Genomic DNA, 12,502 nt, shown 5'->3' on the forward strand with positions numbered 1-12,502 from the left:
GCAGGCGGATCTCTGTGAGTTTGAAGCAAGCATGGTCTACAAGAGCTCGTTCTAGGACAGGCTCCAAAGCTACAGAAAAGTGCTGTCTCAGGGGGGGAAAGGAAAGAAAAAAAAAGAAGAAAGGAAGAAAAAAAGAAAGAGACAGATTCTCTGTGTAGCCCCTGCTGTCCTAGAACTCACTCTATAGACCAGGCTGGCCTTGAACTCAGGGATCTGCCTGCCTCTGCCTCTGAAGGGATGGGATTGAAGGTGTGTACCACTTCTGCCTGGCTTTAATGAATAAGTTAATCATAGTTATAGTCTAAGTTTTTTCCTGTGTTTATATCTGATCCTACACCATCTAACTCCCAAATGATGTAAGAAGATTAGACTCAGGTGTAGAATCAGAATCTGGGAGGGTGTGACTACAAAGGGGCGGGGTCAATGGAAAGGGCTATAAAGAGAGCAGCCAGAGAAGCCCTCAGAGTCTCAGAGGAGCCACGACATTTTCCCTGCCTGGATTTGGAGGCCTCTCACCAGTATCCAACTCAGGGTCATTATTCCTGAAAACCAGTCACAATGGGAAGCCAAACCCCACCAACACTCAAGCAGCTAGTGATAGAGAGCCTGCTGAAGAAGGAGGAGGCCTTGGCCATGTTTGCTGCTGTGGAGGGCCTGCCCCGGTCGCTGATCCCAGAAACATTTGAGGTGGCCTTCAGGAACAATCAGACCAACATCCTGCGGGCCATGGTACCTGCCTGGCCATTCACATGCCTTCCTGTAGGAGCCCTGATGAAGACCCCACACCTGGAGACTTTAAAGGCTCTGCTTGATGGACTAGATGTGCTGATCTCAGAGGAGGCTTGCCCCAGAAGGGGGAAAATCAGAGTGCTGGATTTGACAGATGTGGACTACGATTTCTGGAGCATATGGAATGGGATGTATAAAAAGGACTGCTGTCATCACGACATGAGACAGAAGAAGAAGCCAGAGGAGACGTGTCCTTACTCAGGGCTGAAGAACTATTTGAACATAGTAACTGACCTCAAACTTGAGAACAGCCAGCTCGACGAGTGTGCCATGTACTTGTGGCAATGGGCCCAGCAGAGAAAAGGTTCTGTTCATTTATGCTGTCGAAAGCTTGAGATTTTGGAACCATGTTTGTCCAATGCCATCGACATCTTGCGGTCAGTAGATCTCCACTGTATACGTGAGCTGAAAGTAATAGATTTATGTTTAGAAGACATGGCTCTTTTTGGACCATACCTGGGACAGATGAGAAACCTTCACACACTCATGCTGGAAAGCATCGTGAATACTTTTGGGATCAGTGAGGCTGAAGAGCTGGAAGACGAATTGATGAACTCATTGTTCTCACAGTTCTCCAAATTGCACTGCCTCCAGCATCTCTATGTAGATGATATTTATGTTTTAGTTGGCAGCCTGGAAGAGTGGCTTGGTTGCCTGAAGAAGCCCTTGGAGACCCTGTCCATCACTTTCTGTCACCTCATACAGAGAGACCTGGATTACCTGCCCCAGTGCCCAAACCTTTCTGGGCTCAGGCATCTCACCCTTAGTCACACAATTCTTGGAGAATGGTTTGAACCACTTGGAAAGCTCCTCGAGAGAGTCAAAGACACCTTGCAAACTCTGGATTTGGAGAAATGTTGGCTGGAGGATTCTGCATTTAGTGCTTTTATGCCTGCCCTGAGCCAATGCTCCCAGCTCCTCAGGATCAATTTTTCCAATAATAAACTGTCTCTGCCCCTCCTGAAGCAACTCCTTCACCACACAGCCAAACTGAACAAGCTAACGGAGGAGCTATACCCTGTCCCTCTGGAGTGCTATGACAATAGAGGTCTTCGAGAGAGATTTGGCGAAATATGTACTGAGCTTCTGGATATACTCAGGTCTGAAAGACAGCCCAAGGCAGTCAGTTTTAAGTCCACCATCTGCCCTATATGTTCTCAGTCCTGTGTCTATGCCCTGGAAAACAGACATTGCCTTTGCTGGCAATAAACTGGGGAAGGTTGCTGCTCGGTACCAAGAATCAGATTTTGGACTGGAGAGATGGCTTAGTGTTTACAAAGCAGGCTTGTTCTTGCAGAGGATCCAGGTTTGATTCCCAGCACCCACGTGGGGCCCTTCATATTCTGTGATTCCAGTTCCAGAGGATCCAGTGCCTCTGTCCTCCGTGGGCACCCAAACTCATACACACCCACACAGAGACAAATAATTAAAAATAAAGTAAACCTTTTAAAAAGCCAAATATTTTTCAATCATGATGGAGGAAGGTCATTGGTTAATTATAATAAACTGCTTGGCCCTCATAGGTTAAAACATAGGTGGGAGGAGTAAACAGAACAGAATGCTGGGAGGAAGAGGAAGTGAGCTCAGAGGCCATGCTACCCTCTCCCGGGCAGACGACATGAAGCAAGCTGCCAGGTCAGACATGCTGAATCTTTCCCGGTAAGACGGGTGCTACACAGTTTATTAGAAATGGGTTGATCGGGATATCAGAATTAGCCAGTAAGGGCTAGAGCTAATGGGCCAAGCAGTGTTTAAAAGAATACAGTTTCCGTGTAATTATTTTGGGTAAAGCTAGCCATCCGGGTGCTGGGGATGCAGCCCCGCTGCTCCTATTACAACAGAGTGGTTTGCGACTTACACCTTCACAATCAGAAGTTTTTTTTTTTTTCTTTTTTTTTTTTTCAAGACAGGGTTTCTCTGTGATTTTGGAGCCTGTCCTGGAACTAGCTCTTGTAGACCAGGCTGGTCTCGAACTCACAAAGATCCGCCTGCCTCTGCCTCCCAAGTGCTGGGATTAAAAGCGTGCACCACCACCACCCACCAGCTTTTTTTTTTAAAGCAGTTGATTATAAGTGATTAATGGTCAGAGTCAATTTCTAAAAAAGGAGGGGGATATAATATAAAGATGAATACTTTGCATTCAGTATAAATTTTGGTTTATGTAAGGTCAGTTTTGTTATATGTATATTTCTACTTTTGTTCAAGGTATTATGCTTATACAGCTCATTTAAAATGTAATGTATAATTTAAAATGACAGATTAATAGATATAATCTATAATAGTCAAACTGTAGTCAGTTTAGTTAGGTTTTCTAGATATACAGAGATATATTTCGGTTGGATAATCTTCAACACTTCAAAGACCTATGGCATATGACATTTAAAATGTTTTAAGAACTTAGACGTTCAGCCGGGCGGTGGTGGCGCACGCCTTTAATCCCAGCACTTGGGAGGCAGAGGCAGGCGGATCTCTGTGAGTTCGAGACCAGCCTGGTCTACAGAGCTAGTTCCAGGACAGGCTCCAAAGCCACAGAGAAACCCTGTCTCGAAAAACCAAAAAAAAAAAAAAAAAAAAAAAAAAAAAGAACTTAGACGTTTCTCAGCAGTGGCTAGTGGGAAAGAGAAAGACTTACTACAAATGAGCCCCATGTTGGACGCTATTTGTAGTGAGTCTTTCTCTTTCCCACCTGCCAACTCCCAAACAATGACATGGAGACTTCTTGTTAATTATGAAAGCTTGACTGATAGCTTAGGCTTGTTTTTCAACTAGCTCTTATAACTTACAATAACCCATTTATATTATCTACACTCTATCATGCGGGCATTACCTCTGCATCTTGCACCTCCTGTTCCCTTTCCAGGTCTCCTGGCCGCTCCCGTGCATTTAAATTCGCCTCCTCTTCCTTTCTCTCCCTGAAAATCCCACCTATACCCCCTGCCTAGCTTTTTGCCATTCAGCTCTTTATTACACTAGTCACAGCAAATACATCTTCACATAGTGTACGAACACCCTCCAACACGGAGGTGCTGCTGTGGACCAAGGGAAACACGCACAGCTACATCTAATGAGGACACAAGCAAGCCTGTGATATCGTACGTACCACAATGGAAACTTTATACAGATGTTAGGGGTAGGGACAATCTAGGCAGGTCATGGTAGTGTGATGGAGAACTCCACGTTTTCCTCTGCTCTCTACACCACCAACAGTCTTGTCTTGTGGTTCCAAAAGAGAAAAATTCAGACATAGGTGTAAAGGACACAGGAGTAAAGCAATCAAGAGTTTTATTTTTGGGGGGCGGTGGTGGCGCATGCCTTTAATCCCAGCGCTCGGGAGGCAGAGGCAGGCGGATCTCTGTGAGTTTGAGACCAGCCTGGTCTACAAAAGCTAGTTCCACGACAGGCTCCAAAAACACAGAGAAACCCTGTCTCGAAAAACCAAAAAAATAAAAAAAATAAAAAGAGTTTTATTGGGGCTGGAGAGATGGCTCAGAGGTTAAGAGCACTGCCTGCTCTTCCAAAGGTCCTGAGTTCGGTTCCCGGCGGCCACATGGTGGCTCACGGCCATCTCTGGTGGGGTCTGGTGCCCTCTTCTGGCCTGCGGACATGCACACAGACAGAACATTGTAATAATAAATAAATGAATAAATAAATAAATATTTAAAAAAAAGAGTTTTATTTTTGCACATAAAATTAGTATTTTGCTTGCATGCATGTAATGTAGTGTGTGTGTGTATGTGTGTGTGTATGTGTATGCTGGGATGGTCAGAAGAGGGCTTTTGCCTCCTTATGGCTCTGCACTAATTCTAAAACAATGGGCTGGAGAGATGGCTCAGAGGTTAAGAGCACTGACTGCTCTTCCAGAGGTCCTGAGTTCAATTCCCAGCAACCACATGGTGGCTCACAGCCATCTGTAATGAGATCTGGTGCCCTCTTCTGGACAGCAAGCATACAGACAGACAGAACACTGTATACATAATAAATAAATAAATCTGTAAAAAAAAACCAAAACAACAACAACAACAAACTTAGAAGCCTGCTCTCTGTAATGAACTCCCCAACAGGATGGTTTGGCCATATAGAAGTCCTTCTGGGGTGATCACAGGAGGAGCCTTCACAGAGCAAACTGCAGGTGTCTGGCTTTGCTAATCTAAGTCCCTCAAAGATTTATGACGAATTAGGGCGGTATTGCAGGTGTCTGTCCTTGTTAGAGCTTAGTCCTTCAAGAGATCAATAGCACCTGACTAACCATGTCCAGATATTACTAATCACTCTTAAGAAAGGTAAAATAGTCGACGTATTCTTCGCCTCAGACTAGTTTCTTCCCTTTGTAACCCCTTTAAGAGATGGCCAGGACCTCCTCACAGCAGCGGCTGTGGTTGGCTACAAACTAGCCGGTAAGTGTTGCTAGGGTTCTTCAAAGAATGCCTGTGGCCCTGAGAATTTTCCTTGCAATTTTTTTTGCTTACTAACAAGTCGCTAATATATATTATATATATGGGAATATATATATATATGGGAATTTGTAACAGCAGAAGAAATTACGGAAAGAGTAAAGAATGCAGAGGGATAAAGAATGTAGGAAAATAGAAACAGAAGGAGAAGAATGAACGTAGAGTAATTAGAACAAGAATGAATTGGAACAGAGATTTGTTACAGAGAATTGGAATTGAGACAGAATTAGAGCTAAGAAATTATAGACAATTAGGACAAGCAAATTAGAATTAGTGCAGAGCCATAAGGAGGCATGACTGGAACTGCAAGCACGTGAGCTCGTTTCATTCCCTCTCAGACTAGAGGAAGTCAGCGGGCTTTGGATAGAAACCCTGTCTTTTTTTATTTTTATTTTATTATTATTATTATTATTATTATTTGGTTTTTCTTTTTTTTTTTTTTTTTTTTTTTTTTTTTTGGTTTTTCGAGACAGGGTTTCTCTGTGGTTTTGGAGCCTGTCCTGGAACTAGCTCTGTAGACCAGGCTGGTCTCGAACTCACAGAGATCCGCCTGCCTCTGCCTCCCGAGTGCTGGGATTAAAGGCGTGCGCCACCACCGCCCGGCAATTATTTGGTTTTTCGAGACAGGGTTTCTCTGTGGTTTTGGAGCCTGTCCTGGAACTAGCTCTGTAGACCAGGCTGGTCTCGAACTCACAGAGATCCGCCTGCCTCTGCCTCCCAAGTGCTGGGATTACAGGCGTGCGCCACCACCGCCCGGCTCAGAAACCCTGTCTTGAAACACCTCCCCCCCCCAAAAAAAAGTGGCTAAGCTCGTTTTTACTCATTCTAAAAATAAACATTTAAGCTATAAGAATATGACTAGAGGTTTGGCCAGGCGGTGGTGGCGCACACCTTTAATCCCAGCACTCTGGAGGTGAATCCCTGTGAGTTCAAGGCCTGCCTGATCTACAAGAGCTAGTTCTAGGACAGCTAGGACTGTTACACAGGGAAACCCTGTCTCTGAAAAACCAAAAAAAAGTTCCTAGGGGAAAAAGGGGAAAAGGTAGCAGAACTCTAGGCATGATCCCTTATCCAGAAAGCCCCTGAGGCCAGTTTAAGCTGGGCTAACTAGTAGACCACCACTATCTATTGTTCTTTACATCCTCTTGGGGGGCCCTGGGCTGCCTCTGAAGAGACCACTATCCCCTATTGTTCTTTATGTCCTGCTTTAGTGAGGCTGGGGGTCATTCCCTCCCCAGAGTTGACTTCCTCCCTAACACTAAGGCAGGCTCCAAGGAGCAGGCTCTGGAAGAGCAGAGCGCCAAAGCAGAGCGAGCAGGGCGGGGCTTTCACGCAGACGCAGGAATATCACGTGTGAAAACAAAGGGGTGTGCTACTCCCGTGCCTGTGCGTAGCTGCAAACCGCGGGGAGAACTGCGGGCTTGGGCCTGAGGAACTGCACCTGCTCAGATTTCTTCCCTGCTCAGAGTCGGCCTTTGACAGTCGGAGGCTCAACAACATCATTTGCCACACAATTTTCCGCCGAAAAAGACTTGATAAATCCACCCAGCTTCCATTTTTTTTTTATTGACAAACGCACGCAGGCTTTAGAGAATTGAAACTATTTGTCTCAGGTAAAAAGCCTTGGGTGACACTAGAAAGCTGACGCTAGTCCACGGATTTTTCTCTGCCTCCCATCCTGAGGCTTTGCCTACGGCTATCAAACCCTCTGTGAGCTCTGGTACTGTTTGCCTTGTATCAGAGCGGACTACGTTTCCCATAATGCCTCGGGCCCAGCTTCCCGCCCACTGCCCAGCTGGACGCTGCCTCCACCAGTAGCGGAGCAGAGTTTCCAGGGACTGTCCTGAGCAGCCAATGGATGAGGGGGTGGGCGGGCCTCTCCCGTCCATTGTTCTCCGTACCCCATGGGCTTGAGCTGAGGTGACTCCAGAGGGGCCGGGCCGGACCGAGGGGCGCTTTTGCGCTCGGAGCGACTGAGGGAACAGGATCTGGTCCCCGAAGAGGCCAGAGTGAGAGGCAGGTCTGGAGCCGCGCGTCCCTCGGGGAACAGTCAGAGAGATGCGCGAGTAACGGGCCTGGAGCCAGCTGAGGGCAGCTTGGGGGAGGGGCGTGGGTGTCCGCGCCCGGCGGCTCGGGGCTCAGCTCTGCACCTCGGTTCCTCCAGGCCCTCGGAGTTCTGCTCTCGCCAGAGCCCCGCGCACACGCAGCCCAGGAACGCAGCTTTGCACTGGGAAAGGATGCTCGACCACATCCCGCCGAGCCTCCTCCTTGTCCGGATGGGGAAACTGAGGTTCCGAGGGGGCGTGTCGGCTCCCGCTTTAGCGAATGGGCTGTCTAGGGTTCAGTGTGCGGGTGCTGCCAGGGAAGAATTCCGATGTATTTGTTTCTCATGTAGTCATTTGGACAAATTGACACTAGAAGCACCAGTTTGTTATTCTTTTATTGCTGTTCGGTTTTTACTTTTGTTATTTTCATGAGGGTGGGAAGGCTTGTTATCTGAATCTATGGTGTAATGATTTTTTTTTCTTTTTTATTCTTTTTTTGGTTTTTCGAGGCAGGGATTCTCTGTGTAACAACCCTAGCTGTCCTGGAACTTGCTCTATAGACCAGGCTGGCCTGGAACTCACAGATCCGCCTATGTCTGCCTCCTGAGTGCCAGTATTAAAGGCGTGCACCACCACCGCCAGGCTGGTATAATGATTTTTAAAAAAATAAATAGCATTGCTTTCATACTATTTAAATAGTTTTTAATTTGGTAAATCCTAGGTGATGGGGCACTTATCTCAGTACTCAGGAGGCAGGGCAGGAAAATCAGGAGTTCAAGGCCATCTGGCTGTGTAGTGAGACCTTGCTTCAGAAACAAAAACAATGTCTGAACTGAACCTGTAGGGACTTTTTCTTGTTATTATTCCCGAGCTGTACAGTGTAACAACTGTTTACATAGTATTTACGCTTGTATATGTTGTCTAGAGATTACTGAAAGTATATAATACACCGTTTTCTATAGGGGCTTGAGCATTAACAGATTCTGGAATCCCTGAGATTCCTGGAACCTATTCCCTGACCACTTCCTTTGAAATATAGCAGGAATGCCTTTTCCTCGGGAAGTGGGGAACACATTGACATATGCTCTATTGCTAATCAGTAAGATGTCCCATGTGATAAAGATGAGTGTTATTTATTAAGTGGTCACTGAGGTTGAATGACTGACCTCTGTTGACCTCGTCTGAACTGACTTAGGGCCGGATATACTAGTTCTGTTTCCCCCACCCGGAACGTTGCTTTCCTACCTCTCATTCTTTGGCCTTCTGTAAAGAACGGTGCTGTGTTATTATCTGTGTGTATATGTGTATGCGGTATTTCTTTTGCAGCGAGAGTCTCAGTTTTCAGGAGTAAGGTAGCAAGCCTCTGTTGGTTTTGAATGTAAGGCTGCTGCTGTGAGTTAGGGTGGTCGTAGGATAGTGTCCTTTAGTGATTCTGGTTCTCTGTCTTGTTTCTCAGCAGTGTTTTTGGTTGAGCGTGGAAAAGGAGTTGCCTTCTCTGAGAGCCTGCCTGGAGACAGGTGTAAGGCTCGAAGCTTGGTCATCCAGGAAGCTGGACAATGGCAGCCGAAGAGCCAGCAGTGACCACTCCCCTCAGCCCTTTGGTTCAGGTACCTCAAGAAGAGGAAGATGAGCAGGCAGAGGTCACCACCATGATTCTGGAGGATGATTCCTGGGTGCAGGAAGCCGTGCTGCAGGAGGATGGCCCTGAGTCTGAGCTCTTTCCCCAGAGTGCTGGAAAGGGCAGCCCTTCGGAGGAGGGTGCATCCGGAGGACCTCAGGGTGCGCTTGTCCGATTTCGGGAGCTCTGTCGGCGCTGGCTGAGGCCAGAGGTACACACTAAGGAGCAGATACTAACCGTGCTGCCAAGGGAAATTCAGGCCTGGCTGCAGGAGCATCGGCCTGAGAGCAGCGAGGAGGCTGTGGCCCTGGTGGAAGACTTGACCCAGAATTTTCGGAACAGGGGTAAGACGCAGAACCTCATAGGGAGGGGGCGGGAGCCTCCCGAGGTGGAGCGGTGTAATGTTTGAGCGGGCGCAACTGGTCTTCACACAAAGTAGGGGATGGCGCTTGTCTCTCCCTGCTGTCTGTGGCATTTAGCAAGATCTTAGCTTTTTTAATTCCCTCTCTGTGTGCAGTGGTAGCTCCAGAATTCAGTATGAGGGGCTTGGAGGGCTGTTCTTGGAGCTTCATTTGCATACTAAGCAGAACTTTGACTTCTTTATGTGGGAGGTTGGGAAGCTGATTGAGATCTTGGGGTGGTCTGGAATAAAGTTCAGTGGTAAACAAAATGCTTGCCTAGAGTGACAGAGGTTATCTGGAAGCTAGTTTTGTGCTTGTGATTTTTAATTTCCCTTGTATAGACAGAAAGTGGTGGGTTTTTTTTTTTTTGCTTGTTGTTGTTTTATTTTATTTTATTTTATTTTTTTGTTTTGTTTTGTTTTTTCGGGACAGGGTTTCTCTGTGGCTTTGGAGCCTGTCCTGGAACTAGCTCTGTAGACCAGGCTGGTCTCGAACTCACAGAGATCCGCCTGCCTCTGCCTCCAGAGTGCTGGGATTAAAGGCGTGCGCCACCACCGCCCGGCTGTTGTTTTATTTTTAAGATAGGGTCTCATTATGTAGCCCCGTCTGGCCTGAACTCCCTGTGTAGACCAGGCTGGCCTCAGATTTACAGAGATCTGGCCTGCCTGTGCCTCGAGAATAAGACATTCTTCCCTTAGGAAGACTAGAAAGTCTCTGCTGGTTTGCAGGTAAGCACAGGAGTGATGTCTGTGATCCACCCCTTGGTCCTTTCAGTTGTCTGTAAGCATTCATAGTTCCAACAATTAGGAAAAAATGCAATTTTTTTCCAAAGTGGTCATTGAATGAAACCATGATAAACAACAAGTAAACTGTCTGGACTTTCTGTTGTATGACGTTATCGTTAGACCCTTAAAAGTTAGTTTTTGGTCAGGCATGGAGGGGCCCACCTGTTATCCTAGTACTCAGAATTGAGGCAGGAGGATTGCAAGCTAGGTCTCTGTATATAGAATAGATATCATCTGGAGAAAGAAAGAACAAAAGGTAATCCCAGACAAGGTCTTTACAGGGGTTTCTATATTTGTCTGCTGTGTTAGTAATAAATCCTGGATCCTTCGTCCATTTAGCTATTGTGTTTGCATTTGGCTCTGGGCTGTAAACTGTGCTCATTTGGCTACCCAGTATTTACTTCACTTCTGCCTTTCCCCTAGGACCATGTCAGCACCCGTAGGGTGTGGCTGCTTTGTGCTCCTGAAGTACTTGACTTTAGAAAGGAGTAGGTCAGAAGCCGTGGACCATGCGTAGGAGACTGCAGAACAGAGTAGAATTTGGAAAGTCACAGGGTGAGGAGGAAGCTATGACAGCTGAGAGGAGCTGTGTTCAGCCAAGGCTCTGAAGTGGGAGAGCCGAGGAAGGTTTCCTCAGGTGACAGGGAGGCAGGCTTGCTGATTGGAGAGTGTGTTTTTAGGAAGTGGTGGGAGTTTGGGGGAAGGGAAGACAGACGGAATTTGAATTAAACGTCATTGGCCTTCGCAGGTTCTTGAACCAGGGCCTATGGAACATGAGAGGAAGCTGAGTTTGGCAACAGGATGTAGGTTTGATTAGATTGGGGTGGGCTAGAGAGCAGCCAGGAAGCAGCCTGTTCATGGGATGTGCAGGGATGGAGTGAGGAGGAGGGGACTGTGGGATGTGCAGGGATGGGGTCCAGAGGAGGGGGAGACTGTGGGTTGTGCAGTGATGGGGTCCAGAGGAGGGGGAGACTGGGGTGTGCAGTGATGGGGTCAAGAGGAAGAGGGGACTGTGGGATGTGCAGGGATGGGGGGGGTCAGGAGGAGGAGGGGGAGACTGGGGTGTGCAGGGATGGGGTCAGGAGGAGGGGGAGACTGTGGGATGTGCAGGGATGGGGTCCAGAGGAAGAGACTGTGGGTTGTGCAAGTTTGGGCTGAGGAGGGGTTATTTACCTGGGGACATCACAATTGGTGTCATTTCTCGGCCTGTATCTGACGTGATCGCAGCACTTGCCGTCGACTTCATGGTGTCTTCACTTTTCACTGCTCATCTAGGATGGGGGTTCCCCCCGAGGAAGCAAGGTGTCACCCCTGACTTCTGCTTTAAGATTATCTCTGTTGTGCTCGCCTTTGATCCCAGCACTCCCGAGGCAGAGGCAGGCAGATCTCTATAAATTTGAGGGCAGCCCAGGTTACACAGAGAAACCGTGTCTTGGAAAAAAAAAAAAAAAGATTATCTCTGTTGGTCTTCACTTGAGAACATGGAGAACATGTGTGCCCTTCTTCCTCATAGCTGCTCACAGGAATCTTTACACTTTCCTTCATTCCTTCTCGAACATTTGCCCTACCCTGGACCCTGTACCAGCCGGCCTCTATTCTGTTTGTTAAGATGAAAGTCTTAGGGTGTATTTACCCAGGAAAGGGCATTTCAAGGCCTGGTTAGTCATTGTTTAATATTTGACTAAGAGGCACCTCTGGGTGTTCACGGCTAAAGTGTCCTGTAATTCCAGTTAAAGCCATACCTCTAGTAATAGTTTACATGTAAAGCTCGTCTCTGCTTGTCTGTGTCTCCTGTGGGTGTTTTAATCCTGTTCCACTCCTAAATCAGACTTTTGGATTTCTTGGCTGAATTTTTATAGTCCTCGCCTCTAGACTAAACCTCCTTCTAGCCTCTTACCCCTCACCCAAGCTCCTCCACATGTCCCAGAGCCCTCTGCTTGAAACTCCCCAGGCGTCCGCCCTCGCCCACCTAACCAAGTGACCTCCTCCTCCTTCAGGACATTTGCAGTCTCTTTGAATTTTTGTTATTTGCTGGCTTTCTGTTTTGAGATGAGGCCTTGCTGTATCTTGTGTCTAGCCAGGGCTGACCTTGAACTCATCATTCTCCTGCCTCAGTCTTGACTTTTTACCAATCTTTTTATTGTTATTATTTATATGCTCTTCCTATTTCTTTTAGGAACTTAACAAAATTCCCAAAGGCCAGAGACCTTGTCCTGTCTTCTTCTCTTCCTGGTTCCCTCTCACTGTAAGAACTCAGTCAGTATTGTTGGAATGAATATAGGAAACTTTTTTTTTTTCCAAGACTGGGTTTCTCGGGGGCTGGAGAGATGGCTCAGTGATTAAGAGCATTGCCTCCTCTTCCAAAGGTCCTGAGTTCAATTCCCAGCAACCACATGGTGGCTCACAACCATCT

The 12,502-nt window shown here is 47.1% G+C and overlaps 2 protein-coding genes across 3 annotated transcripts in view; both read left to right on the forward strand.

The window, feature by feature from the left end:
- The first annotated feature begins 558 nt into the window (after window positions 1-558).
- LOC101988450 (oogenesin-1-like) lies at window positions 559-1,998 on the forward strand. Its single transcript, XM_005357699.1, has one exon. The coding sequence runs from the start codon at window positions 559-561 to the stop codon at window positions 1,996-1,998; it is 1,440 nt and encodes a 479-aa protein (XP_005357756.1).
- A 5,163-nt stretch (window positions 1,999-7,161) lies between these two features.
- Window positions 7,162-12,502, forward strand: part of Zscan2 (zinc finger and SCAN domain containing 2) — a 15,056-nt gene continuing 9,715 nt past the window's right edge. Inside the window, exons 1-2 of one of the 2 annotated variants that reach the window (XM_005357652.3) lie at window positions 7,162-7,260; window positions 8,742-9,247. In XM_005357652.3, coding sequence (XP_005357709.1) covers window positions 8,842-9,247 — 406 coding nt within the window. In that variant the 5' untranslated portion in view covers window positions 7,162-7,260; window positions 8,742-8,841. The remainder of the gene's footprint in view (window positions 7,261-8,741; window positions 9,248-12,502) is intronic. The other variant, XM_013350181.2, reaches the window with a different exon arrangement.

Source organism: Microtus ochrogaster, chromosome 22 (assembly GCF_000317375.1).
Source record: "Microtus ochrogaster isolate Prairie Vole_2 chromosome 22, MicOch1.0, whole genome shotgun sequence".
NCBI classification, from domain to species: Eukaryota; Metazoa; Chordata; class Mammalia; order Rodentia; family Cricetidae; genus Microtus; species Microtus ochrogaster.